This window comes from Anopheles marshallii, chromosome 2 (assembly GCF_943734725.1).
Source record: "Anopheles marshallii chromosome 2, idAnoMarsDA_429_01, whole genome shotgun sequence".
Lineage (NCBI taxonomy): Eukaryota > Metazoa > Arthropoda > Insecta > Diptera > Culicidae > Anopheles > Anopheles marshallii.
In genome coordinates, this window is record NC_071326.1 from 6,521,594 (window position 1) to 6,544,857 (window position 23,264).

At 45.9% G+C, this 23,264-nt stretch overlaps 2 protein-coding genes across 2 annotated transcripts; one reads left to right on the forward strand and one right to left on the reverse strand.

Annotated features, from left to right (window-relative positions):
* Positions 1–283: 283 nt before the first annotated feature.
* LOC128710415 (regulating synaptic membrane exocytosis protein 2) lies at positions 284–10,539 on the reverse strand. The gene is made up of 10 exons (XM_053805468.1): positions 10,504–10,539; positions 8,589–8,700; positions 8,202–8,464; positions 7,295–8,013; positions 6,995–7,215; positions 6,800–6,924; positions 6,493–6,721; positions 6,352–6,416; positions 1,511–1,692; positions 284–1,073 (listed from the first exon to the last, which is right to left on the reverse strand). Exons 1-10 carry the CDS (start codon positions 10,537–10,539, stop codon positions 284–286), a joined length of 2,742 nt encoding a protein of 913 aa, XP_053661443.1.
* Positions 10,540–19,083: 8,544 nt separating this feature from the next.
* On the forward strand, positions 19,084–22,696 carry LOC128719548 (cullin-2). Its single transcript, XM_053813175.1, has 11 exons — positions 19,084–19,202; positions 19,407–19,661; positions 19,726–20,107; positions 20,174–20,259; positions 20,371–20,602; positions 20,676–20,995; positions 21,084–21,262; positions 21,322–21,698; positions 21,788–21,889; positions 22,350–22,463; positions 22,542–22,696. Exons 1-11 carry the CDS (start codon positions 19,084–19,086, stop codon positions 22,671–22,673), a joined length of 2,298 nt encoding a protein of 765 aa, XP_053669150.1. The 3' UTR covers positions 22,674–22,696.
* The last annotated feature ends 568 nt before the right edge of the window (positions 22,697–23,264 follow it).

Below are 23,264 nucleotides of genomic sequence, written 5' to 3' on the forward strand. Positions count from 1 at the left end.
AAATTTGCCTTTCATCTTCCTAAATGTTACTGTTACGCTTGGTGTGTGCGTGTGTGTGTTTGTTTGTTTGTGTGAACCATTAACATCCTTCAATCATCAACTTCATGCTCATTGTCTAAGTTTCAAAACCGTTTGTGTTTTGGTGGCCGCCCAACGTTTGGCTGTTTGCCGGTTTGGGCAGCGCTTTGCTTGATTGTGCTTCGGTGTCGTTCATGTTGTTGTTTTGTTTTCGTTCGAATATTCGTGTGAGTAGTTTCGTTGCGTTAGATTTGCAGTGTCTCCATTACGAGAACAGTCGCTTCTTTTTGCGATTCTTCATGTCAAGCTCCCGCGAAAGGCTCATGGTGCGCATAAATTCGGTTCGCGAACCACCACCGCTCCCGATGCCCCCGATCGTGCCACCGAACGAAAGCTTCCGCTCTGGCGTCGCATCACCCCGGCCCGCACCGCCCGTTCGGCCCGTCGAGTAGCGGCGCGAATAGTGGGCCGGCCCCACCGCAAGCTGATCCTTCGTGTCCTGAAAGGACGAACGCCGCGAACCGGGCAACGATTTCGAGTAATCCTTGCCGATCTGGTGCACCTCGAGCGTTTGCATCTGTATCTCCGACTGGGTCGAGCCGCGCCTGCTCCCGGACACGGACCAGTTCGGATGGAGCAGGTACCGGCTCTCGTCCAGGCTGTCGACATCGTCCGAGATCGAGCGCTGGAAGCGCGAACTCTCGATGCTGCCGTACCGGCCGAACGAGGCCGAACTTTCGTCGATCGAGCTCTGGGAGGTGGTGGTCGAGCGGCGCCGGAGCCGGGCGGGCGGTACCGGGCCGGAACCGCGCAGATGGTGCGGATCCTCCAGCCGGTACCAGACGGCCACATCGTCCAGGCAGGCTTTCTGCAGCTTCACCGAACATTCGCCGAGAAAGATCGGCTCCGAGTGGGGCAACAGATCGTACAGCACTATCTCTATCTTACGGTCTAACAGATTGTCACTGAACACGTCCTGGAAGGTAATGGTCGCGTTCCAAATGGGATTCAGAGAGGGAGTGGACACTTCGGTCTGGGCGACATGCGATTCGTTCCTAGAAAAATAAGGGAGTGTGAGCGGGAAGAAAGAAACCGGTTTCAGTGCGTGTGATCGTGGGTTGTGAGTGAGTTGGGCGATGTGACCGAAAACAAGATACAAATCAGGGGTTAGGTTGGTGTTCGTGACGTGGGTTGGTGGGTTGGTGGGTGGGTGTGTGACGTGCGTGTGTGCGATGTGAGAGCAATGAACGATACAGGGATGATCTTCGGCACGGCGCGCATGGATGGAGACGCATGGTAGTTTTTGGGTGCCAGCGTCACGCAAACTCACGTGTCACGCGTGTGCGCATGGGGGGGTCACGAGTGTTGGCGGTGCGGTGTACGTGTTTGTTTGTTTTGATACGATCGATTAAAAACAGAGGGTATGGTCGTTTGTTTTGATTTGTTCAGTGTTTGTTTGTCTGTTTGTTCAAAAGGAACGCTTTGATATTACGTTTTGGGTAGCAACTTGATCGACGCATAGGCTTCCGGATACATGCCATAGCCCAGCGATTCATCGCGCTCCGGCAGGTCATCGGCAGCCATCACCGAAACGACAAGTTCGTTTCGCTCGCCGTGATAGTAAACATGCACCTGAACCCTACCGGACACTAACTTGCCCTTTGCTATCTGTTCCTGAAGGAAAGAAAAACAGAGAAGGAAAAACATTAATCTTTCCATCGTGTGTGCAATGGGTGGGGGGAGGGTTCTGTGCGTGGTAGGTTTTTTAGAGCGGGGGTTGGGGGAGAATTGTTTTTGTTTGTTTTTCGTTAAATTGTTTGTGAAATTTTCTTTTGATAAATCTTCTCTTCCTTTTTCTCTCTGTCTCTATCATTTTCTCTCTCTGTTTCTCTCTCTCTCTCTCTCTTGCTCTCTCTGTGACTCACTATTTTTCGCTACCGTGCACGCATTCTACGTGGGTGCATGCTGGCCGTTTGACACGTGCCGGAAGTGCTTCCGGAAATGCTACCGGAACCACGGTGCTCATGAAACAAGAACGAAAACAAAAAAAAAACACACACACACATCAACACAACACTAAAAAAATACTGCTAACAATAGCAAATCGGAAACACATTCGGTTCCGGGCGGGGAGAAATGCAGGGGGTGGTTGCTTTTTAAAGTAGTTTTTTGTTTGGTTTTGCTCTGTTACTTCTATTACTTTTCTCGTAACGTACGGTGTAACACACACACACGCGCGTTTCCAAAGAAAACGGCAAACGGAGGGGTTAGAAAAACAAACGAACAAACAAATGGAAAGCAGTACCATGGGATGGGATGAGAGGGCATTCCGGTGAACATAGAGCTAGTGGGGTTATTGTTGGCTGGTTGGTTGGTAGCTTGTATTGTTTATATGCAGCGATTAGCGTTGATGGTTTCCTGCTTGCAACGTTCGAGGATACAAAAGAAACGAGAACACCGACACAGCGAAAAATACAACAGTGTGTGTAATTTGGTGAATGTAACAACACGTAGAACAAGAAAGCAGTTATGGGTAAAGCACAACGTAATATCTGTTTCATTAGCTAAATTTTGTCTTCCAAAATTACCTGCCAATGTGTTCGTGTGTGTGTGTGCAAGTGTTTGTTTGTGTTTGAAACTGTAGAGGTGTGACGCGCTTTTGCGGGGTGATGTTCTAAATTAAAATGGCGGCTTGCGGTGCAGGTGCGAATTGCAGTAACAGCGAATTAGAAGTAAGTTCTTGCTAAGGTATGCATCGTTTGTGTGTTGGTCTATGAGGAAAAGAATGAAACATAAAACTATATCGGAGGCATTGCAAGAAGTGTCCGGAGAGGGTTTTCCCCACTACGATCTTCGCCGTCTACACCCTCTTCCGGTCTCTTGAAGACTTGCATCACCCGATCGCAATCAGCGATCGATCGCTAGCAACTCCCCTCCATGAGGAGGTCTGTCGAGGAACGAATCACATGTCGCCTGCATTAGTCGCGTGTAGAAGGTACGGGAATAGCACGATGCGGCTGCTAAATTGGTGTTCTTGTTGGTGGTGGCAAAATATAATAGATAAACTCTGTCTAAATAAACAAACATACGATTAGCTAAAGGTAGACAAACAGTATAGAAATGTGCAAACGAACTTCCGCACAGATGGCAACACGGAACACCTTCAGAGCGGTGAAGCAGAGTAGCAGAGTAGAAAAGGGGATATTCGTAATGGTGGATGAGAACGAAAATGAGTGTGAGGTTTCATGACGCTGTGGGCAGCGGGGTGGGCCGCGTTGTCGTTCATCCACTGTTGTGACTGCTGTGCATCCCCAACCCGTCCGTGTGCGACGAGTCCTTTGGCCGCAATATCCTTTCGCAATATCCCAATATAAGGAAGATGATGAAGATGAGATGACGGTTGGTTTTTTTTTTGCTTGTTTTTGTTATGTTGCAATTAAGAGCAGAGACAGTATATGTAACAACTAAAACAACAACGATAGTTAAAAAAGAAACACAACTACAACAACATTTTCTACTGCAATTACTTTGCCTACAGGATACAATTTAATTGTAAATGTTTGTTTGCTCGCTTGTTTCTGGTTTGCCGGTATTTGATACGCAACACACGGGGTTTTACATAACAGAACAAGAACGATAACGCAACGCGGAACATTCAGATGGCGGCAATGGGTAGTGCAAATGAAGCTAATCAACCACCAGCAGCGTACAAATCGCATACCAGACCAGGATTGTGGTTTGGCTTTTGCTGGATGTAAAAGATACAACTGGCCAACTGGTGCACAAAAAGGCGCTAAACAGGTGAAAAAGTCTCTTAAAACTGTTACTTTGTTGTGCGGATTGCATACACTTAGGCGTTTATATCCGGCGCCTGCCGGTATGCAATTTGTCAAACTTTTGCGTTACGTGATTTTTGAGTACGAACGGTAACGCTGGAAACATTTCTGGCTACTGTTCGAAAACAACTGAAATTTGTTGAGGAACGTGTGGGTTTTTCTGGATCTTGTTGAAAAATTAATTTGATTGATTTCTCGCTTGATACATCCTTCTTGTCGGAAAGCTTTACAAGCGTGAACATGGCAGAGATGTAGCAATTCTTGATATCTATTCGTATAGAACTAGAATGTATCGAGATAGATGTGGGATCTACTGGATCTTGCTTGAATGTAATCTGATTCTGGTTGGAGCTTGCTCGTGGAAATCCAAAATTTGCAATTTGGGTTTGAAATCCATCTAAGCTAATTTTAATAATATTTGAACAGAAATCTCAAATGGCATCCCCGACTCTACCAGAAAACAACGCAGACAACCCTGTAACTCGAGAAAGCTTTATACATAATCGATTTACATTTGCAAAAGTTCAAGAAAGCTAGCAAGATGCCACATCTACCTTAATGCATTCCAGTTTAACTTGAAAATAAATCAGAATTTGTTTCAACTTGCCTAGGCAACCTGTAATATCTGCAAGGGGGATCCGGTGGTTTTTGGGGCTGAAGGGTGGTGTATTGGTAACGGCGCCATTCTTCACACGACAGGACCGGACCAATGCTCAGTACACAAGACTGACCGCTACGGGTAATTAAAGTCAAAGAAAGCGAGAAATGACAGGCCTGGACCTCTCTTGACATTGCTGTGCCGATAAAGAAGAAGTAAGATCTACTTCACCATATACTTAGCTTCTTGTGCACAGTGTATATCTAAGTTCCTGATCTGTGCATATTTGGCCGCTGGTGGTTAATTGGATTGCATTTGCATGTTGTTATTATTCGTAATTTGCTACTGACAACTATGTTTTCTTGATACTTTAAATATTGTTTCTCTTTTGCATTGTGTGCTTTCTCTTTCTGCTCTCTTTTTTCCTTTCTCTCTCTTTCTCTTTCTTTCTTTCGTACTTTCTTTCTATTCATCTCTACCGTTGTTCTTGATGCTTACTTGCTCTTATCTATTCGTTTGAACATTTCCTTTTCTATGTTTGTTACGCTCCTGATCATTCCGTTTGACTTGTTTGGAGATTTGTTTGACCTTATGCTCCCAGGAGTACTCCGTTGGCATGGCATTGTCTAGTTTTAGATGCGGTTGTTCATTTGATATCTTCTTCTAATATGAAATTTCCACAAATTTGATAATGTTGTTGTGTTTTCTTCGTAGGTTCAGTTTCTGTATCGTAAGCGCGTGTTGATGATGAAATCTTTCTTGGCATCGGTGTTTGATTATTGTGTTTGAAAGCTTGTTTGCAACAAGTTTGAAAGCTGCACAGTTAATCTCGGCGTTGTTTGTGTGTGTTTGTGTGTATTTTCATTACTGTCTGCCTGTTACTTCACATCAAGCTCATTCTTGTTTTGTCAGTTTTTCTACCTTTGAATTGATATATCGAGTTGATGTTGTTCTTTTTTTTCTTGTTTGTTTCAATCTACTCTTTATGCTTCTTATTAACAAGTAATTTTATTTGTCCATGATCTGTTGTTTGACTTACTTGTGCGATTTCTGTCTTCTCGTGTTGTGTGAGTATATGTATATGTGTGTCTGCTCTCGGTAGAATACGCATAGGTATGAATGTATGTATGTATATATATACTTTTATATATAGATTATTGTATCCTTTTACCAATACTCCATTTGGTTTTCTTATACTACTCAAAATATAAAATATGGAACTCTTTCTCTCTTTGCTTTTATATCGCTCTTTCCCTTTTCTCTAATCACGTGTATATGCTATAAACAGTACAGAAAAGACGAGAGAGCGGACCCGATTGTATGTTGAAAGCGCTACTTGTTTAGTTTCACCAATTCACTACGAGAACGTAAACACCTTAGGGCAGCCATTTTTTTTTTCTCTCTCTCTCTCTCTCTTGAGGGAGTTGTAATAGGTTAGGCATATCGCGCTCCTTTAGTTATGCAAACGAAATGCGGAAGAGGATCACACCTTCCGATGCAGGATCAGTGATCAGATGAAACGTAGACGTTTGGGCATCACAAGATGTCGTCCTCCTAGCCCTTATTGTTTTGCTATCCATTCCCATTACGCTACTAGTGGTACGCACTGCCAAGTCGTCAGGAATAAAGGTAAAGACTTTGCTGTTCCTCTGCACTGTCTAAGTAATGCTACTTTACACTACTGCTATTGTAAATGGTTAAATAATGTAGTTGATATCTATTTGGTAGATTGTTCCTTTTCTGTAACTTTGTTCCTTCGTATGGGGTTGTGTGAGTGTGTGTTTTTGTTTTTTTTTTATTTTGGCCGTTGCTGTTAACTGCCTTGCAAAATTACCATGTAGCTACATATACACGCACATCAACTTGATAGAAAAAAGTAACGTATTGATAGATTTATACCGGTGTTTTAGGCAATTTGCGTCTGGTCGGTGAAGAGGGAGACTTGTCCACCGTTGATTCACTCTCTGCGATAGAAGGGGAAAAAAACATGCAGAATGGAGGTTATGTGTTGCTGGTGATGCGGTGGAAGCAGTGTCTTACCTGATGCTAGCGTATGCACGTTCGTGTCCGGTAAAGCTCGTGTCGAATTACTGCTGCCGTAAGTCGAACCGACGTTCATGCCCATGCCGCCCTCGTCTAGCAGCTCGCACATCTTAAAGTCGGTGGCGTGCTCGACCAGCAGCTCGGCCGTGTCACCCGTGCGATCCATGATGGCGCACACCTCCTCAAAGCTGCGATCGGTCAGCGAGGTACCGCACCACTCCAGAATCTGGACGGGACGAGATCGGCAGAGCCAGAGGCTGCGTTATGTGCTCGAGAAAAAAAAAACGCACAGATGTTGCGTTACCTTGTCACCCTGCTGGAGGCCTCCTTTTTCGGCCGGTCCACCCGGCACGGTCCACACGATGTACGCAAAGAGTCGTCCGTCAGCACCCGTTTTACCACCGACCACACGCATCCCAAAGCCACGTGCTAATGCAGGAGAGAAAGATAGATAAGCAAAACGTCACGCTTGTGTCACGCGCACGAACGGCGGACGTACTTCTGTGCGCTTTATCCGAGGGATCCCTTCGCAGTAGGACGCTCCGTTTGGCGGCACACAGTGGTCCAGCGTCGGCGTCGTGTATCACGATCTTGATACCTTCGCCGTCCAGCGACGTCTGCCGTTTGGGTGCTTCCAAATCCTCCAACGCCGGACACTGGTAGACTGATATGTTCGCAGAGTTCTGGGCAGTTTTGTCTTTCAGTGCCGGAATGTCGGGCCTGCGAAAGGAAGGTGATAGGGAGAGGCAGATGTAGCGGCTGGTTGGATGGCAAAGCCAAAGGGCTAGCTATAGCTTACAGCTGCGAACCACGTCGCTTGTGTCGCCGATCGTCGTCCACAATCAGTCCGGCCGCTTTCATATCCGCCACCGTGTGATCATCCGCACCGAACTCGTTCCCGTCCGCCATCATCTTCATCGACGAGCGGCGCGATGTGCTGATCTTTTCCGGATCGTCCGGCGCCAGCTTTACCGACTGCATCGCATTGACCAGCACGCCCGGCGCGTACACGTCGTACGCCGACTTTCGGCGCGGCATCGGCGGCGGCAGGTTCAGGCCCGCCTCGGCCAGATTCGTGTCGGAACTCATCGTTTTGAACTCGTCGTCGTAGCTCCGCTGGCGGGACATCTTGGTCGAGGGGCGGCGGGAGAAGACGCGCGGCGTCCCCAGTTCCATCTCCTTCCGGCCGGGCGGGCTGGACGATCGGCTCGGTGCGGCACTGTGACCCTTGCGCCAGTCCATATCGTTCTTCGGGTTCTGTACACCTTTCAGCTTTTCCAACTCCTTCAGCGAGGCCGGCGACACGTCCGAATGGCGGCGTAGCTCGGGACTGCGCGGTGGTGCCAGCGCGGAACCCTTGCCATCGTCCAGATGCTGGTTGAAGCCCAGCTTGATGTCCGAATGGCGCCGCTGTAGCGTCTCCATGACCGGCACCTCCAGGGCGGAGTCGGTCGATTCCTGGGGTATGCAAATGCGGGACGCCATCTTTCGCCGACAGACGCTACATCGCCAGAGATCCTACGGAGCAAAAAACCCGGGAAAAAAACACTTTGTTGATTAAAGGCCACTCAAGCGGGACGGTGCTGTGACTCCAATTAGATGCAAAGTTCAAAAGAAAATCAAAATGCTACAGGGCGAGCAAGAGGAAGAGAGAGAGAGAGAGAGAGAGAGAGAGATGTAGAAGGATGGTCCTATCTAAATCTTACCAAGTCTTCCGAATCTTGTAGCTTGCTATAGCTGGCACAGTCTTCGCAAACCTTCTGATCACACTCGACGCAGGTCTTTTTGAAGTCGTTCGGTTTAAACGATTTCAAACATATCCGGCACGAACCGGACCGTGTGTTGAACTTGTTGCCCTCGTTCGCCGCCCGCTCGGTAACTGCCGCCGTATCCTTGCCGTACGGGTCTTCCTGTGGTGTCGTCTCTGTCGCATCCGGCACCAGCGATGGGCGTGGGGACATTTTGTTCACTTTGGGGTCGATAAAGAAGGCAAACCATCACCAATTACTCTTACACAAAGAAACAGCTATTCTCGAGGTTGTTGTTCATACGGCAACAATTAACGACATGGACGACTGACGTCCAGAGCTTACCTCTGTCCTGTGCCGTCAGCAGCGACGTGGAAAGGGTTTGCTTCAGCTTCCCGAACGCTCCCGTGTTTTCCATCGACGGTTGCTGATGAGATGCCTCATCGGTGGCAACCATCTACAACAAAAAACCGTACAAAAGATGTCGATCAGCAGCTAGAAGCACATGTTGTTCATTGGTGTGTCGTAGGTTGCTGAAAATGACCATGGGATAATATGCTTTTCTTATACACCCACACCACCGAACGATAATAAAGCTACTCAGGCGAAACGTCTAGATTAAATTCGCTCCCACGTTCACTATTTGCTGGCCTGGCTGACCGCCTTCCGCGCAACATTTTCAATTAAATGGCGCTGGACGTACGGTGTACCGGGTCGCTTTGTCGAATGCACATCAAAGGCGTCCGTGCCTGGGCGCAATATGCACCGGCACAATGGAAGGCGTACCGGCGTATTGTAAGCAAAATTAATATCTATTGACACAATATTTTAGCACCGACACGATGATGGTGCTGCCGCACGAATTACAGGTATTACGCCCAGGGCGTGTTCAGCGTGGTGCGTGCTGTACAGTGCTTACACCGTCGGTTAGCGTTGCTAGCGGCGCAACGATAAAGATCGTGCTAAATTTGCTGCCTGCTGTCGTCTCTCTAGCTGAAGAAAGCACCCTGTTTGGCTTTTTCGTTCTAATAGTCCTTTCTGAGCCGCACAATTCTTTTACCTTCTATTGCCTCTACTTACAGCTCGTTATTTGCTACCTCCGCTCGCGCAGTGCGTGTAAAGTTGGCAGCGAACCCTGCCCATGCCGGGACGGCACTCTCTCTTTCCGCCCGTAAAGCTATTGTTTTGTTTCCACTGGTTGTTTTTGTTGTCTCGCTATAGTGCCTTTTTGCTTCAGTGTGTGTTGTTGTTGTTTGTGTGCGGCTGTCGAACGTGGTGTGTGTGTATAATTAAAATGAAAATGGACGCCTGAACGACCGATGAGTGTGCACCGCCCGGAAGAAAGCTTGGAATCCACTTGACTTGGAGCAGCACAAAAGTTGAACTTGCGCTAGCGCTTGTACCGAAGCACTCTATTGTTGTTCGGCTGGAAGAAAGCTTAGGTATTGCAGAATCGGGGAATCGGGGGATGGGATGCACGTATAAATGTGGAGCTTATTGCAAGTCTCTTTTGTTAGAATGTATTGCAATTAAAATAAAATCAATTAAAAAGCTCATTATGTGTGTAAAAAAAACACATTTTGTTAAAACATGTTTCATGATGATTAAAATGATTTTCCACGCTTTCGATGTCAAAAACAGCTGTCCTGCATCTCAACCACAAATGGCAAAGATCAGCAGCACGACCATCAATGTGGCTAATAATTTTTGGATGCAAATTAAATTATACAATCTTGCGCTCGTTTCATCTCGATGCTGCGCGGCGGAACGTTATGCAAAAGCGTTGCTTTTTGTTCCACCTCTCCCCACTGAGACGGAACGATCGGGCGGAAAAAAACGGCGTCCTGGGACGGCGTTCCCTGGTGTGCCTTCGCTGTTCGGGATCACGCTGACAACTGACAGTTTGGGTGGGGAGCAACATTTAGTTGCTGCTGCTGTCTACTACCCCGTCTCTATTTCACCACACTATCCTGGTGCCCTCCCTCCGGATGGGGGCCCTCTGGGTGGTATGCTGGTTGAGCCGGAAAAAGCAAATGCGCTGGCAGAAATGAGCAAGCAAGATGCCCCGGAAGCAGCCCTGTTTGCCGTTCCCCCCGCTCCCCGGGGAAGTCGGAAGTCGGACAAGGATTAGAGACCGGATTGCGATGTGTTTGCTTTTCTACTCGGTTGCGCACGGTCCTGCTGTGCGGTGCGGTGTCCCTTATTTGCCCTTCGCCTGTGCAGGCGCATAAAAATGATGTCTTCACCGACCGGTACGTACCTTCTTCATGAACGACATTACGTTTGCTGGAAGCATTTTGAAATGTTAAATTCCGCCGCAGCGAACCCCTCGAGCGTGTTCGGTAGCGTGATGCACGTAGGTGCTGCAAAAAGGAAGCGAAAGGAGAAAACGAAACGAAACGGAGATGGGTTAGAGATTTTTCCACGATTTTTTTTGCTGTTTCTGCTCCATGTTGCTTCTGCATTTACTCGCAGCGCACAATTTCCACCAGCAACAGTTGACGGTGGCTGATGGACAGACATGTTTTTCCTCCTGGGAACTGCTTGGGGAGATGCGGAGTGGAGTGGAGTGGAGTGGAGTGAAGTGGATAGGGATTGGAGCGGCCCGTAGGATTGATATTTTTCTTTCAGTACGACCTCGAGGGAAATGGTCACGGGACATGGTAAACGGGAGAGATAAAATCAGATGCGATTTCCGAGCAATTTGTATGTAATGCGATATTGAAAAATTCGTTGCAACATATTGGAAAGCAAAAAAAGGGGGATCTAACGGAAAACCCCGCCTAGCGGGATACGCCGAGAAACAACAATTGTGTACTTTGTGTGTGTGTGTGTGTGTGTTTCTATGTTTTTTTGTTGTTATTGCCATCAAACAGCAATAACAGGACGTCCCGAGAAAATAACGAGTTGTTGACAATCTGTTGCGAAACGATCGCATTTTAAGATGGGGGTTGGTGGGATTATTATGGTGGATAATTAGAGACTCTTGTGCGAAAAGTAATCTTGCAAATGAGCGACAAAGATTTATCAAACCTTGATTGATGGGAGTGAAGTTGCTGCTTTGCCAAATATGATTCCAATTACGCTTTGAATGAAATTCTATTAATTAGTAGACTACATCATGTCTAGTAGATCTTTTGAGAAGAGTCAATCGTATGAATCTTTAAAGAGGAGTCATTCAAATCGGGAATCGAGTCTCAAATGAGTCACGAATCCTCAAAGCAGTGGTGGATCATGCCCCTTAAGTCCTTGGATTAATCTTTGCAAAAGAAATTCATACATTCAATTGAAAGATTCATTCTGATTCATGAATCTGAATCAGATTCATCCAACACTAATTACTTCAATTAATAGTAGAAATTACGAAGGGAGCATTAATACCGTAGTGCAGAAGAGTTCAGTTCTGTCCAAAACGTATAAGTGAAGATGAAATAAGTGAATTAAATTCTTACTCGTAAACACGATTTCTTGGTGTTGTCTTTTAGACATAGGCTGTTACTAATGTAAAAGGCTGGCATAGGCTGTTACTTACGAGTGACCCGGTGGTGTATTGATAGCGGCTCCGGTCTTCACACGACAGATCCGGTCCAATATCCCATCCGGACCAATCCCCCTTACGCAGGACTGACTATCCAGCTACGGGTAAATAAAGTCAAAGAAAGCCAGAAATGGCAGGTCTAGACTAGACCGTTCAAGGTTGTTGTGCCCGATAAAGGAAGGAATAGGCTGTTACTAATACTAGAACACGTATCTGTTCATTATCTGTTTAATTTAAATGAAACTTCATCTTTATCTGTCTCTTTTGGAGGACAAAATCCTTCAGACAATCCGACTCCTATGCTTAGATCTCTTTGTTCCTGTATCCATGAATGTGTTATTCATCTTCGTACCACGCTCCGATATGTTTCATCAGGAAATATTGCTGCGACCAGAACTCTGAATGCCACTCTTTGGTCTTTACGTCACTTTTGAGTCTAATCAAATCCTCCCATTTCTCATTGATGAGTAACATTACCTCTTAGATCTACAATCTCTCAATCTCATCTGGATATCGTATGATTGCGCTTTTACAATTTGTTACACCAAACGAATCGCCGTATTACGAAAGTGGCTGCAACTCTATTTAGCAATAACCGACAAAGGTTGCAGTGCCAGTGAAGAAGAAGTTTTGCTGAAGAACATTGAGCCGGAAGGGTTGTTAACGGATGGCTTAACCCGGCAAAAAGTTCAACCTCTTCAAGCTTGTGCGGATAGGCCAAGCAGGGTTGGAGGTATGAATGAGATAAATGATTGATGGACTCTAGCGTATGACAGTGGGAGTGAAGAACTCCATCAGGAAGCCAAGATCATTGCGCTTTTGTGTGAACTAACAACTTGTCGAGTTTAGATTTAGGGTCGGATTAAACGGTGCTTCGCTTATGCAGAGCCATCCGTTCAATTTAATTGGATTTTTTCATACAATAAGCAATCTATTAAACCCGACCAAGACCGATAACTGCTGTAGAACTTAAACAGGCATAGAAATAGTCACGAAGAAGTGATAGTTATCTAGGAACTGTTTCGAAATACAAATTTAAAAAGAATTCGCCTGCAAAAGCTACTAAGCTGTTTAGGTAGATAAGTTAGATGAGGTTGCCCTTGAGGGAGCTCCGGAGTCGAAGACTTGATAAACTTCATGACTCACCTTCAACTCCGGACATAAAAAACTGGATCCAACTCCGGATTACTCCAAGGTTAACTCTGGATTTGACTCTGGATTTGACTTCATAAATCAACTTCAACTCCGAAGTTAACAAACTGGATCCAACTCCGAATTATATCCAGAGTCGAAGTCCAGATTCCGAATAAAATCCAGAATAAATCCGAACTACTCCAAGGTTAACTCTGGATTAGACTTTGGAATACACCTGGTCCCTCGGTCGCTACATATCCCGGAGTTGATCCGGAGCTTCTTTTTGATGGCGAAGACGTTTTAGCTGCCGCCCGTATCTGTTTATTCGGTCTAGCTTGGCCAGTGTCATTCTAATGACGTGACCAGGCTACCGGAGCTTTTCAATTGAGCTATTCGTTTGATACAACTATGCGGTTTGGCATTATACCACACAGGCTATTTAATCGTTGGTCTGCATTTGGCTGAGTGCAAGCTTGTTTGCCGACACTCGGCAATACCCTCCCATCAAAGAGGTGCAACTCTATGCGGGCCGTTTCACACTGAACCACACAGTAACATGTTTATACTTAAGCGCCACTGCACGTCCATTGGTAGTGTAACATATTTATGTAAAGCTTTCCTCCCTGCGGGCTAGGAGGAACGGGATTGTTCGTCCAACTGAAGCTCGAGTGCAGCTGAAGCCCCATCACCTAGTGCTGCCGCTGCTGCCATCTGCTCTTAATAAACAACACTCATTCAGCCCGGGCGGAACAGGACGTTGCGGTGTCCCGTGGACGAGGAGAACCAGTTGCCCCATTTCCCCTCCCCCTCCGGTGCGATGCCGATGGAGGGGCCGCGCAATTCTCGGCGGAATGCATTTATTAAACCACCATGAGGATGCACATTACGTTATGAAATGTGTGTGAGCTTTTCAGTTATATTGCTTATGCTGTGTGTGTGTGTGAAACTTGCAACCATGATGAAAAGTGGTCCCGGGTGGTGTATTACACTATCTACCGCCCATCTACCGACAAAGATAGCCTGACTGATGTGTGTTGGTCGGGTCGGGTGTGATATAGACCCCGATGCAGCTGATGCACGGCGATATCAAGCAGTGGGTCGATTTCAGGAAGCTGTAAGCGCAAAGAAAATGGGAAATCCGGAAAAGAAGAGCAGCTAGAAAAAAAAAACAGGAGTAGGAAAATATACATAGAAACCACCACCGTCGATAGTCGTCGGTTCTAATGTTTCAGCGGGCGAAAACCCATTTAGCCTACCGAGGAGTTCGGCTTCGGCCGATTGGCCGGGTCGGCAACGAATCCATCCTTGACCTCTTCCGGGCGCACCACCGACAACGGCGGGGTGCGCATTATTTCGAATGGGTGGTTACTGACGAACGGATTCACCGACCGGAGAGGTTTCCAACAAGTTTTGCTTTCCAAGAGCGTTTTATACGGTGGAGATGGTTGGAACCTTAAAACCTGTCAGGAATTGGATGGATTGTCGGGAGCAGGGGGAAGGGATGGGGATGTTATTTCAGAACCTGCAGCGCGTGGTGCGTATAGATGAAAGTTCGCCAAGAGTTTTGGGATAGTTTGGTTGAGCTGATTAGCCGCCGGGTTGGGTACTGCTTGCGGAATTCCGGACGTCCCATTGCATAACAGTAGATTAATTTGTAACACTGCTTTCTTCACGTTTTATTGCCAGTCAGTCGACGGTGAGAATTTTAAATCACGATTAAACCGAGCACAGATAGAAATAGAGTTCGAGCGTGTCCCATCAATAGCGAGACTTTAATACTTAACGAACGTGCTCCACGAACTGGCCGGTTTTTCGATTCTTTGCGAGCCCGGATGGATCGAAAAAAAAGTCGAACCAATCGCAAAGCATGATTTGAGGCAACGATTCGAAAAATCGATTTAGAGTTTTAAAAGCTACCAGGGGGGAAGGGGAAGGAGGATTTTTGGTTCTGTTTCTATTTTTATTATCACCTGTCCGCATCTGTGTGGTCGCTGGGTGAAGCGTTGTGAAGGGAAAATCCCGGTGAGCTATTCCATCACCGAACGCCTTAATGTGACCAATTCGAATTCGGCAACGAACCACCATCATCATCATCATCAGAAAGCCGAGATGTGTGTGTGTGTGTGCGTGTTTGTCGGACTTTGTTAGTCCACCACCCTAATATATCTCGGGTGTTTCGCACCAATCTGCCCACACCCGCCATCTTATTAAAACGTAACGCAGTGCGAAAGCTCATCCATTTCGATTTCGTTACATGCGGGATCGGCCAGCATCCTGGTGGGTTCCGAAGGTGTCAAAGTGACAGGCGGCGGCGGCGGTGGCCAGATTTAATCGATAACGTTAATGCGAAGGTAGGGGGAAGCCTTTTTGTTTTACGCAGGAAGACAAATCATACGTATGAAACAAAATACTCGCTTCTCGGTTAGGGTATGATTTAATCTTATGGCAACCGTCTTGTGGCGTGTGGTGTATGACGGTTTACCAGCAGCCAGCCGCCTGTTGCTTGGATGCCGCGACAAGCGAACCCAGCCGGAGCGAAAACCCCTGCAAAAGTGCGGTTGGGTACGAAAATAAAATATGATTGATTATTATCGCTATTACTATATTACGAAAAGGTATTAGCCACCGTGATACTATTTATAGCAACAGTGAGGCAAATAAATCAACAGTGCGCCCACCTCGCCGCCATGATGCGCCAATGCCATTCACGCGCTGTATACACACGCACACAGTGTAGATTGATCATACACAGCGAATGCCACGGCGGGTAAGGATGATTCCTTCCCAGGTGGCCACCTACGCACGGAAGGTCAGCTTTAGCCACCCTCCGAACACACATACACACGGCCGCACGCAGGAAGAGGGTGGCGGTGGCAGAAAAAAGAAAAGAAAATATTCTCCCCACGGCAGCTGCTTTCTCTTCGCGCTCTCCTGGTGAGTGAGGTCAGCTTACGCTGTGTGCGGTTTGTGTGAGGAATCATCATCATCATCATCACCATCATCATGGTCTATCATGCTAACCGCCAGGATCTGACCGTACGGACTTTCCGAAAATGTACGACATCGTCGATCGCAGCGGAGCATTTCCCCCCCCTCCCATCGAAAAAGAAGGAAAAATCCAGCACGGTGAGAGAAAAGGAGAAGGAAAATCATTTTCTAATGCACCTTGAAAGGAGGGAGAGAAAGCGACTAAACGAAAGAGCGCATGAGACTGAGAGAGAAGGGCAGTGAGAGAGCGAGAGAGAGAAAGAGAGGGAGGTGTAGAAAAGACTACTAAACGTACATTATGTACTACTTGATGCTGCTGCTGCTGCTGCTGATGGAGTCGACGATTTTTGGCTGATTATTAGCCCTTGAGTGTAAATGTCCGCATCATCATGTGCCTGTGTTTGGCAGGTGTGCGCTCGTCCCCGTTTCACATGTTTTGTTGTACATCCCGATGCAAAAGGACACTATGTCCATGAGCGTGTGTGTGTGTGTGTGTGTAGGGGGGGTTGTATATGTGTGATAAAGTTGTGTTTATTCTCCACCTTCCGTCGCAATGCAATGCCCCGATGGAAAGGTGTTTGCTTGCTATATTTACCTGCTGGCAAGTGTCTCTCCGCTCCTTCGGCGTACCGTTTGCAACAACCAAAACAAAAAATAAAGCAAATCTACAATTCGTCCTTATTTTCCACCGTGTGTGACGGTAACGCTGGTGACGCTAAAGGGAAGTGACTGCACGGATGTGACGCTGTCATTGGCGGTATATCATGCGCGGCAGCTGATGGATCTAAATGGGGCACGGTACGACATTGAACCACTCCGGATGCTGTTGCTGCTGCTCATTCATTTGTTGCACATTTTCTCCCAACTACCGACACACAGGCACACAGGCAAACACACACTCACACAAACACTTAGGGCTTTGGTGCCCAACCGTCGAAAAGATGGACGACGAAGATTGTGACGCGGTGGGACCACTGACTGGCTGACGCAGATCGTGTCCGATAAGAAAAGGACACTCCAATCGGCCGTGGAGCGAGAGGAGCGGATTCTACCTGTCGTAGAATGAGGGTGGTTTTGGTTTTTTTTTATGTGTAAACTGCTTCAATTTTCCACGGAAAACAATGCGTTTTCCTGTTGAAGATTAAATGACGCACCGCTGGGCTATTTGGCCCTTGTAGTCGCGATAGAAAAACTTCACCAAGTGTCGCCCTGCAGTCAAAAGTGTAACACCCTCCCACAGACTAACGCTGGACAGTAACGATACACTGCATGCTCGATGTGTACATTCAGTCCCCCAAGTAGTAACACGCCTACTTAGTTCATTACACGACTTAAAAATTCTTGACGGCAATACACGGGATCTACTCAAGCCTGCAAAGCGTACGCCACGAACGAACTACACCAGATCCCGTGGAGGACAAATAGAATGCCATGCGCCAGGGCAACGGGAACGATTTGGCACGATTACCTACACCTGTGGAGCGGATGTTGAACTGTCCTTTGCGATGTTGTTACACTCGCCCACCGATTCACCACAATTCGAACAGCTCACGCGACAAATAAAAAACGGCTCCCCTACTAAGGACGGTGAAAAGTTCACCGTTGGCTCCCGTTGTGCCTGGAGACGCTGAGGGTTTCCTTCTGTGAGGTTCTGTGGCACACCGAAAGGTAATGTGCGTTATCGTTGACACGGCTGCTGTTTGTGCAGTAGTGCCCCAGGAAAATCGTCATCAGGAAGGTAGTACTCCTGTGGGACATGCGCACCACGAGATCCTCAGGACGAGAGCGAACGCGTGAGAAGAGAGCGCGAAGCGTGGAGAGTATGCACGCGGAATGGATGTCCACTGGTGTTTTTTTTGGCACGGGAGCAATAAATACGAGAGCTTAATCCTGCTGGAGTCCTGTTGCTGCTACTGTGCACTGTGCTCCCCGTTGGTTCCTGTTTCCGCTCCGCTCGGATTTAGAATTCAATTAAAAATTGATAAACAAACGGAACATGACCGTAAGCAGCAGCAGGATTGGTCAGTGTTGATGAGACCATTTTACACTTACTTTGCGGTTAACTCATTTATTGTGGAATTGGTGGACATTTTCCTACCGCGGTTTAGAAGCTGTTTGTGACGGTGCTGTGGAACGGGTGGGAGTGAAACCAACCAGGTGAGTATATATATATATGATTGTCCCTCCAGTCAACCATGTGATTGGGGACAATCTAATTGATTTCCGGCTTTGGTTTGTACGCGGGCATGCTCATTGTTACATTGCAAAGAAAGATGGGTTCCGTTGAGATCCGTTGCTGCGATCTGCGTATGTAATAAAACTTGTTGCGTTGCACATTAAAGGTTTGACAAATACAGTTTATGAGGCGGATCTATCCAATTTACGGTAGAGTTTCACACCTATTTGAGAAAGTGAGGCACTACTTGGAATCTTAGACATTTGAAGTATATTTCGATCTACTTGTTTTTCATCAAGCAGCATTCAACAAGTGGTGGATGTAAAAGAATAACACAATTATTCCTTCAAAAGGTTCTTCCAACTGTTCTCTAAATACTTTCTTTTTACTACTTTCTCTTTGCTTGCTTGCTTTTAATTATTTCTGCAAAGCATAGCACGTGATATACCTTTACAAAGAATTTATTTTGAACTTGAGTTTAACATATTCAAATTTAAACATCGCTTCCAACACGTGTGGAAATAAATTCAAAAAATATTGCCACGATTACAGTGTGCGACACGAACAGAATGCAAAAGTCATCGCGAACTGTCAACCAGACTGTCACAAAAAATGACAACCGAAAATCGACTTGGCATCACTGGCAGCTTTTGTGTTATGAGAACTCGACGATACAACGACGGTGCAAATTTCTGAATTTCGTCAACTCCGAAAAAGTAAGTTTACTAGTGATGATTTCTCCACGACCCCGCGGTTCTCGGTATTTGCGCGATCTGTGTGCCGTTTTTGAGTATTTGCGCGGTAACTGTTGGGCACGTTTGGCATGGTGAAAGGCACTTCTACTTCGCAATTCTCGCTTCGGCTGGTTGTGGGGTGAAAAGTGATGTTTATGTTTGTGACCGAAAAATTTCGCTTACTCATGGGAATGGGTCGTCGGAAAGCGTGCGAGCGGGGTTCTTTAAATAGAATACACGATTTGCTGTTCTTTTTGCAGCTCAGCAGAGATGTCGCTCAAACCGCGAAGAATAGTGTTCGAAGATGTCTGGATTGAGCTGCGGGAAGCGGTCCAGAAGGTGATCACACTGCAAGGCATCAAGCACGATATCTGGAACAACCTTTTTGCGTAAGCCACCATGCTGCTCGTAGCAAAGAGAGAATGTGCTATCCCGAAACTAGGCCACGGCCGCACCGTGCACCGTGGACCGGCAGCACTGCTGCGACAAACGATCCAACACACTCCGTCTTTGTGTTACGTTTATTGCCCCTGTTGTGTGATAGTTTTCTAATGAGTTCGTTTCGGCTTTGTTTTGACGTTTATTTTCCGTAGCGATGTGTACCAAATATGCGTGGCGCACCCGGAACCTTTGGCAGATCGGTTGTACTTGGAGACGAAAACGTTCCTGGAAAATCACGTCCAAACTTTGCTGGATAAGCGAGTGTTAATAGCGGAAACACCGAATGCTTCCAAGGACGAATCTTCGGTCGGACCTTCATCCGGATTGTCTTACCTGCTGTTGGAGCGATATTATGAAGTGTGGGTAGAATATAGCCACGGTTCGCAGTACTTAAACAATCTTTATAAGTGAGTAGGAAAAGACGGTCGGCTCTGTCAGCATTGACTGAAACCCATCTTCTGCTGGTTTTAGTTACCTCAATCAACAGCACATCAAGAAGCAAAAGCTCAACGAAGCGGAAGCCGTGTACGGTTGCAACAACCATGGTGATAGCCAGGAAAAGATGGAGATCGGTGAACTAACGCTAGAGATCTGGAACCAGTACATGATACAGCGGCTCGGCAACGAGCTTGTCGATCAGATACTAAGTGGAATCAATGCGGAAAGGGTGAACAATACGAGCGGGCAGTATAATAAAAGCACGGAGGTTATACGAGGCGTGATACAAAGCTTCGTCGCCGTGCAGGAGGACCGCCGTAAAGGATCGCTCAAGCTGTACCAGGAACTGTTCGAGGCACGCATGCTAGAGGAGAGCGGCCAGAACTTCCGCATCGTAGCGAGTGAATTGCTACAGGTACGGTGTGATGCTGTTCTTTTTTAAGGATTGAATGTTAATAACGAATCATTCGGGCGCTTTCAGGTTTGCAGTGTCAGTCAGTACATGGAAAGGATAATCAAAAAGTTTGAGGAAGAGGAAAAGTTGGCTAAAATTTATCTACATGAAAGGCAAGTATTGCGCTTTGTAAAAGAAATGGTGAACATCTGTGTTCTGCTGCTTGTTGGTCAGTTCGATTCCCGTCAACGTTGTTGATTAACGTAACGTATTTTTGTCTCCAGTTCTCTTCCAAAGCTGCGCAAAGTGTGTGAGGAAGAAATGGTAACCAAGCATATGAACTTCCTGTACTCCGAATGCAAAGAGATGGTAGCAAATGAGAAAAGCACTGATTTGAGAAATCTTTACATCTTGCTCAAACCGGTTACGGACGGTTTGAAACGGCTGATCGAGGTGTTCCTGGAGCATATCAAGGAACAGGGCAAGAAGACAATTTCCTGCATGAAAGGTGATTCGGTAAGTAGTGAAGCTACTAGCGTTATGGACGGACAGTCCTTCTAACATACACGCACACTTCTAAAACTTAAAGGTACATATACAATTCGTGGAAAACATGCTGGACGTGCATAGAAAGTACGAAGAACTGATACATACTACGTTTAAGTCGGACCCATTGTTTCTGGGCGCGCTCGATAAGGCCTGCGCTCGCATCATCAATGAGAAGCACAGTAATAATCAGGTATGCCGCAGTGCCGAACTGGTCGCCAAATATTGTGATAGCTTGCTAAAGAAATCGAAAACGACTGAGGGCGAAATCGACCAGAAGCTGACACGCAGCATCATCATCTTTAAGTACATCGAGGACAAGGATGTGTATCAAAAGTTTTACAGTCGCATGTTGGCAAAACGGTGAGCAAGACTTTATGATTGTGGGTCGTTAACAAAATGTTCTTTGTCTCCATGTCTGTAATTTTTCTTTTGTCTTTTCTTGCTTTAGGTTGATTCATGAACAGTCCCAAAGTATGGACGCAGAAGAGTTAATGATTAACAAGCTGAAGCAAGCTTGTGGGTACGAGTTCACCAACAAACTTCACCGCATGTTCACCGACATTTCGGTATCAAACGATTTGAATACGAAGTTTAGCAAATATTTGAATGACAACAAACACGAGACTGGTAAGAATCGGTCCTGGGTTCTTTAGGTTCTTTGGTTTATGACCTTCTTTCTTTTACAGGTATCAACTTTTCCGTCAAAGTCCTGCAGGCTGGTGCGTGGCCACTAGGACCAACGCAAGTAGTAGCATCCTTTGCCATACCGCAGGAATTTGAAAAATCCATCCGCCTGTTTGAGGAGTTTTACCATATCAACTTCAGCGGTCGCAAACTGACCTGGCTGCATCATCTGTGCCACGGCGAGATGAAGCTATCGTTCGAAAAGCGCAACTATATCGTCACAATGCAGACGTACCAGATGGCTATACTGCTAATGTTTGAAAACACGGACAAGTACACGTGCAAGGAGCTGCAAACGTCACTACAGCTACAGCAGGAAATATTCCAACGACATCTGCAAAGCTTAGTTGAGGCAAAAATTTTGCTACTTAGCGAAGAGGTATGGTGTGCCGTTATTGTGTTACAGCAACGAAGCATTGGGCACACCTTATAACTAACGTATTTCGCTTTCATGTTTTTTGTGTTTAGAAAATGAATGACGATACGGAAGTTAGCATCAACGTAAATTACAACAACAAGCGAACTAAATTCAAAATAACTACCAACCTTCAGAAGGAAACACCACAAGAGGTAAGTGGCGTGTTCACCCCGGTCCGGATAGTCAGTTTTGCGTACGGAGCATTGGTCCGAATGGGATTTTGAACCGAATCTGTCGTACGAAGACTGGTGTCGCTAGCAATATACCACCGGGTCGCCCCTTCGTTTAGTCCATTAATTTGAAATAATTTAAAAATGAAAGGTAGTGAATCTTTTTAAACAGCTGTTAATCAGCATAGGCGCTGCAATACTTTCTTTGTGCGTTATATCACTTTCTCAAAATATTGCATAGTTCCATTAGATGGCACACTATTTAAGAAATTTGCAAAGGAATCAAAGAAAGAGTTTGATTTTGTAAACCATTATAAGCTTCAACTTTTACCTGACTTCTTTAAAAAAATCACTGAGAATTTAATTTCATTATTTTTTACTATTAGGGAGATGCTATCCCCAATAAGATCATGAAAAAAATAAGTTATTTCTTGATTTGCAGGTGGAGCACACGATGAATGCCGTTGACGAGGATCGAAAAATGTATTTACAAGCGGCGATCGTCCGCATTATGAAATCTCGAAAGGTGCTAAGACATAATACCCTTATACAAGAGGTTAGTAATAATAGTTAATGAAATTGACTCTGAACAATGAATCAACTATTCGTTTCATTTGTTTCTTTATTTCACCAGATTCTTTCCCAGTCGAAGGTAAGCTTCGCACCGAACGTGTCCATGATTAAAAAGTGTATCGAGTCACTAATCGACAAGCAGTACATCGAACGAACGCCCAACTCCGGTGACGAGTACAGTTACGTGGCATAGGGTGAATGTCCGTCTGCATTATATCCCAATATCCACTAAACGGGCCCGTTTGGGATCACTGGACGAATTGAATGAAATATTAAATTGTTAACAGTAGTAACGTACCGTAAAACATGGAAGCTTGCACAAGTTCTGCCCAACATCTCCGTGCGCTGGAGCAGTTGTTTATGAAATAATTGGTCGTGTGCAGCAGTGTGATACACGGAAGCTGAGCAAGTAATACAGTGAAAACAAATTTAAAAGCTCTTGAGTTTTGTAACGTGAGATGAAAATAACAAAACCAATTTGGTCCCAATATGCAGCGGTGTGTGCTGGTGGTTGTTTAACATTTGGCTCTTGTTTGGTTTATTCCCCCTTAGACGGCAGTAGAATGATAAGAAAATTCGTTGTACATCACTCTTAGACCAGGCACAGAAATGGGAAGAATTATTTTGTCCGTTACGGTCAATGAACATTTTTTGATCGATTTTGTTTTATTCTCTCTATCGAAAATGCGATCGTGGGATATATTTTGTGCGATCTTGTTAGTGTACCTTGTTTTTTTGTAAATATAATCTTTTGTACGTGTTCATGTTTTCTTTAACGAAAATC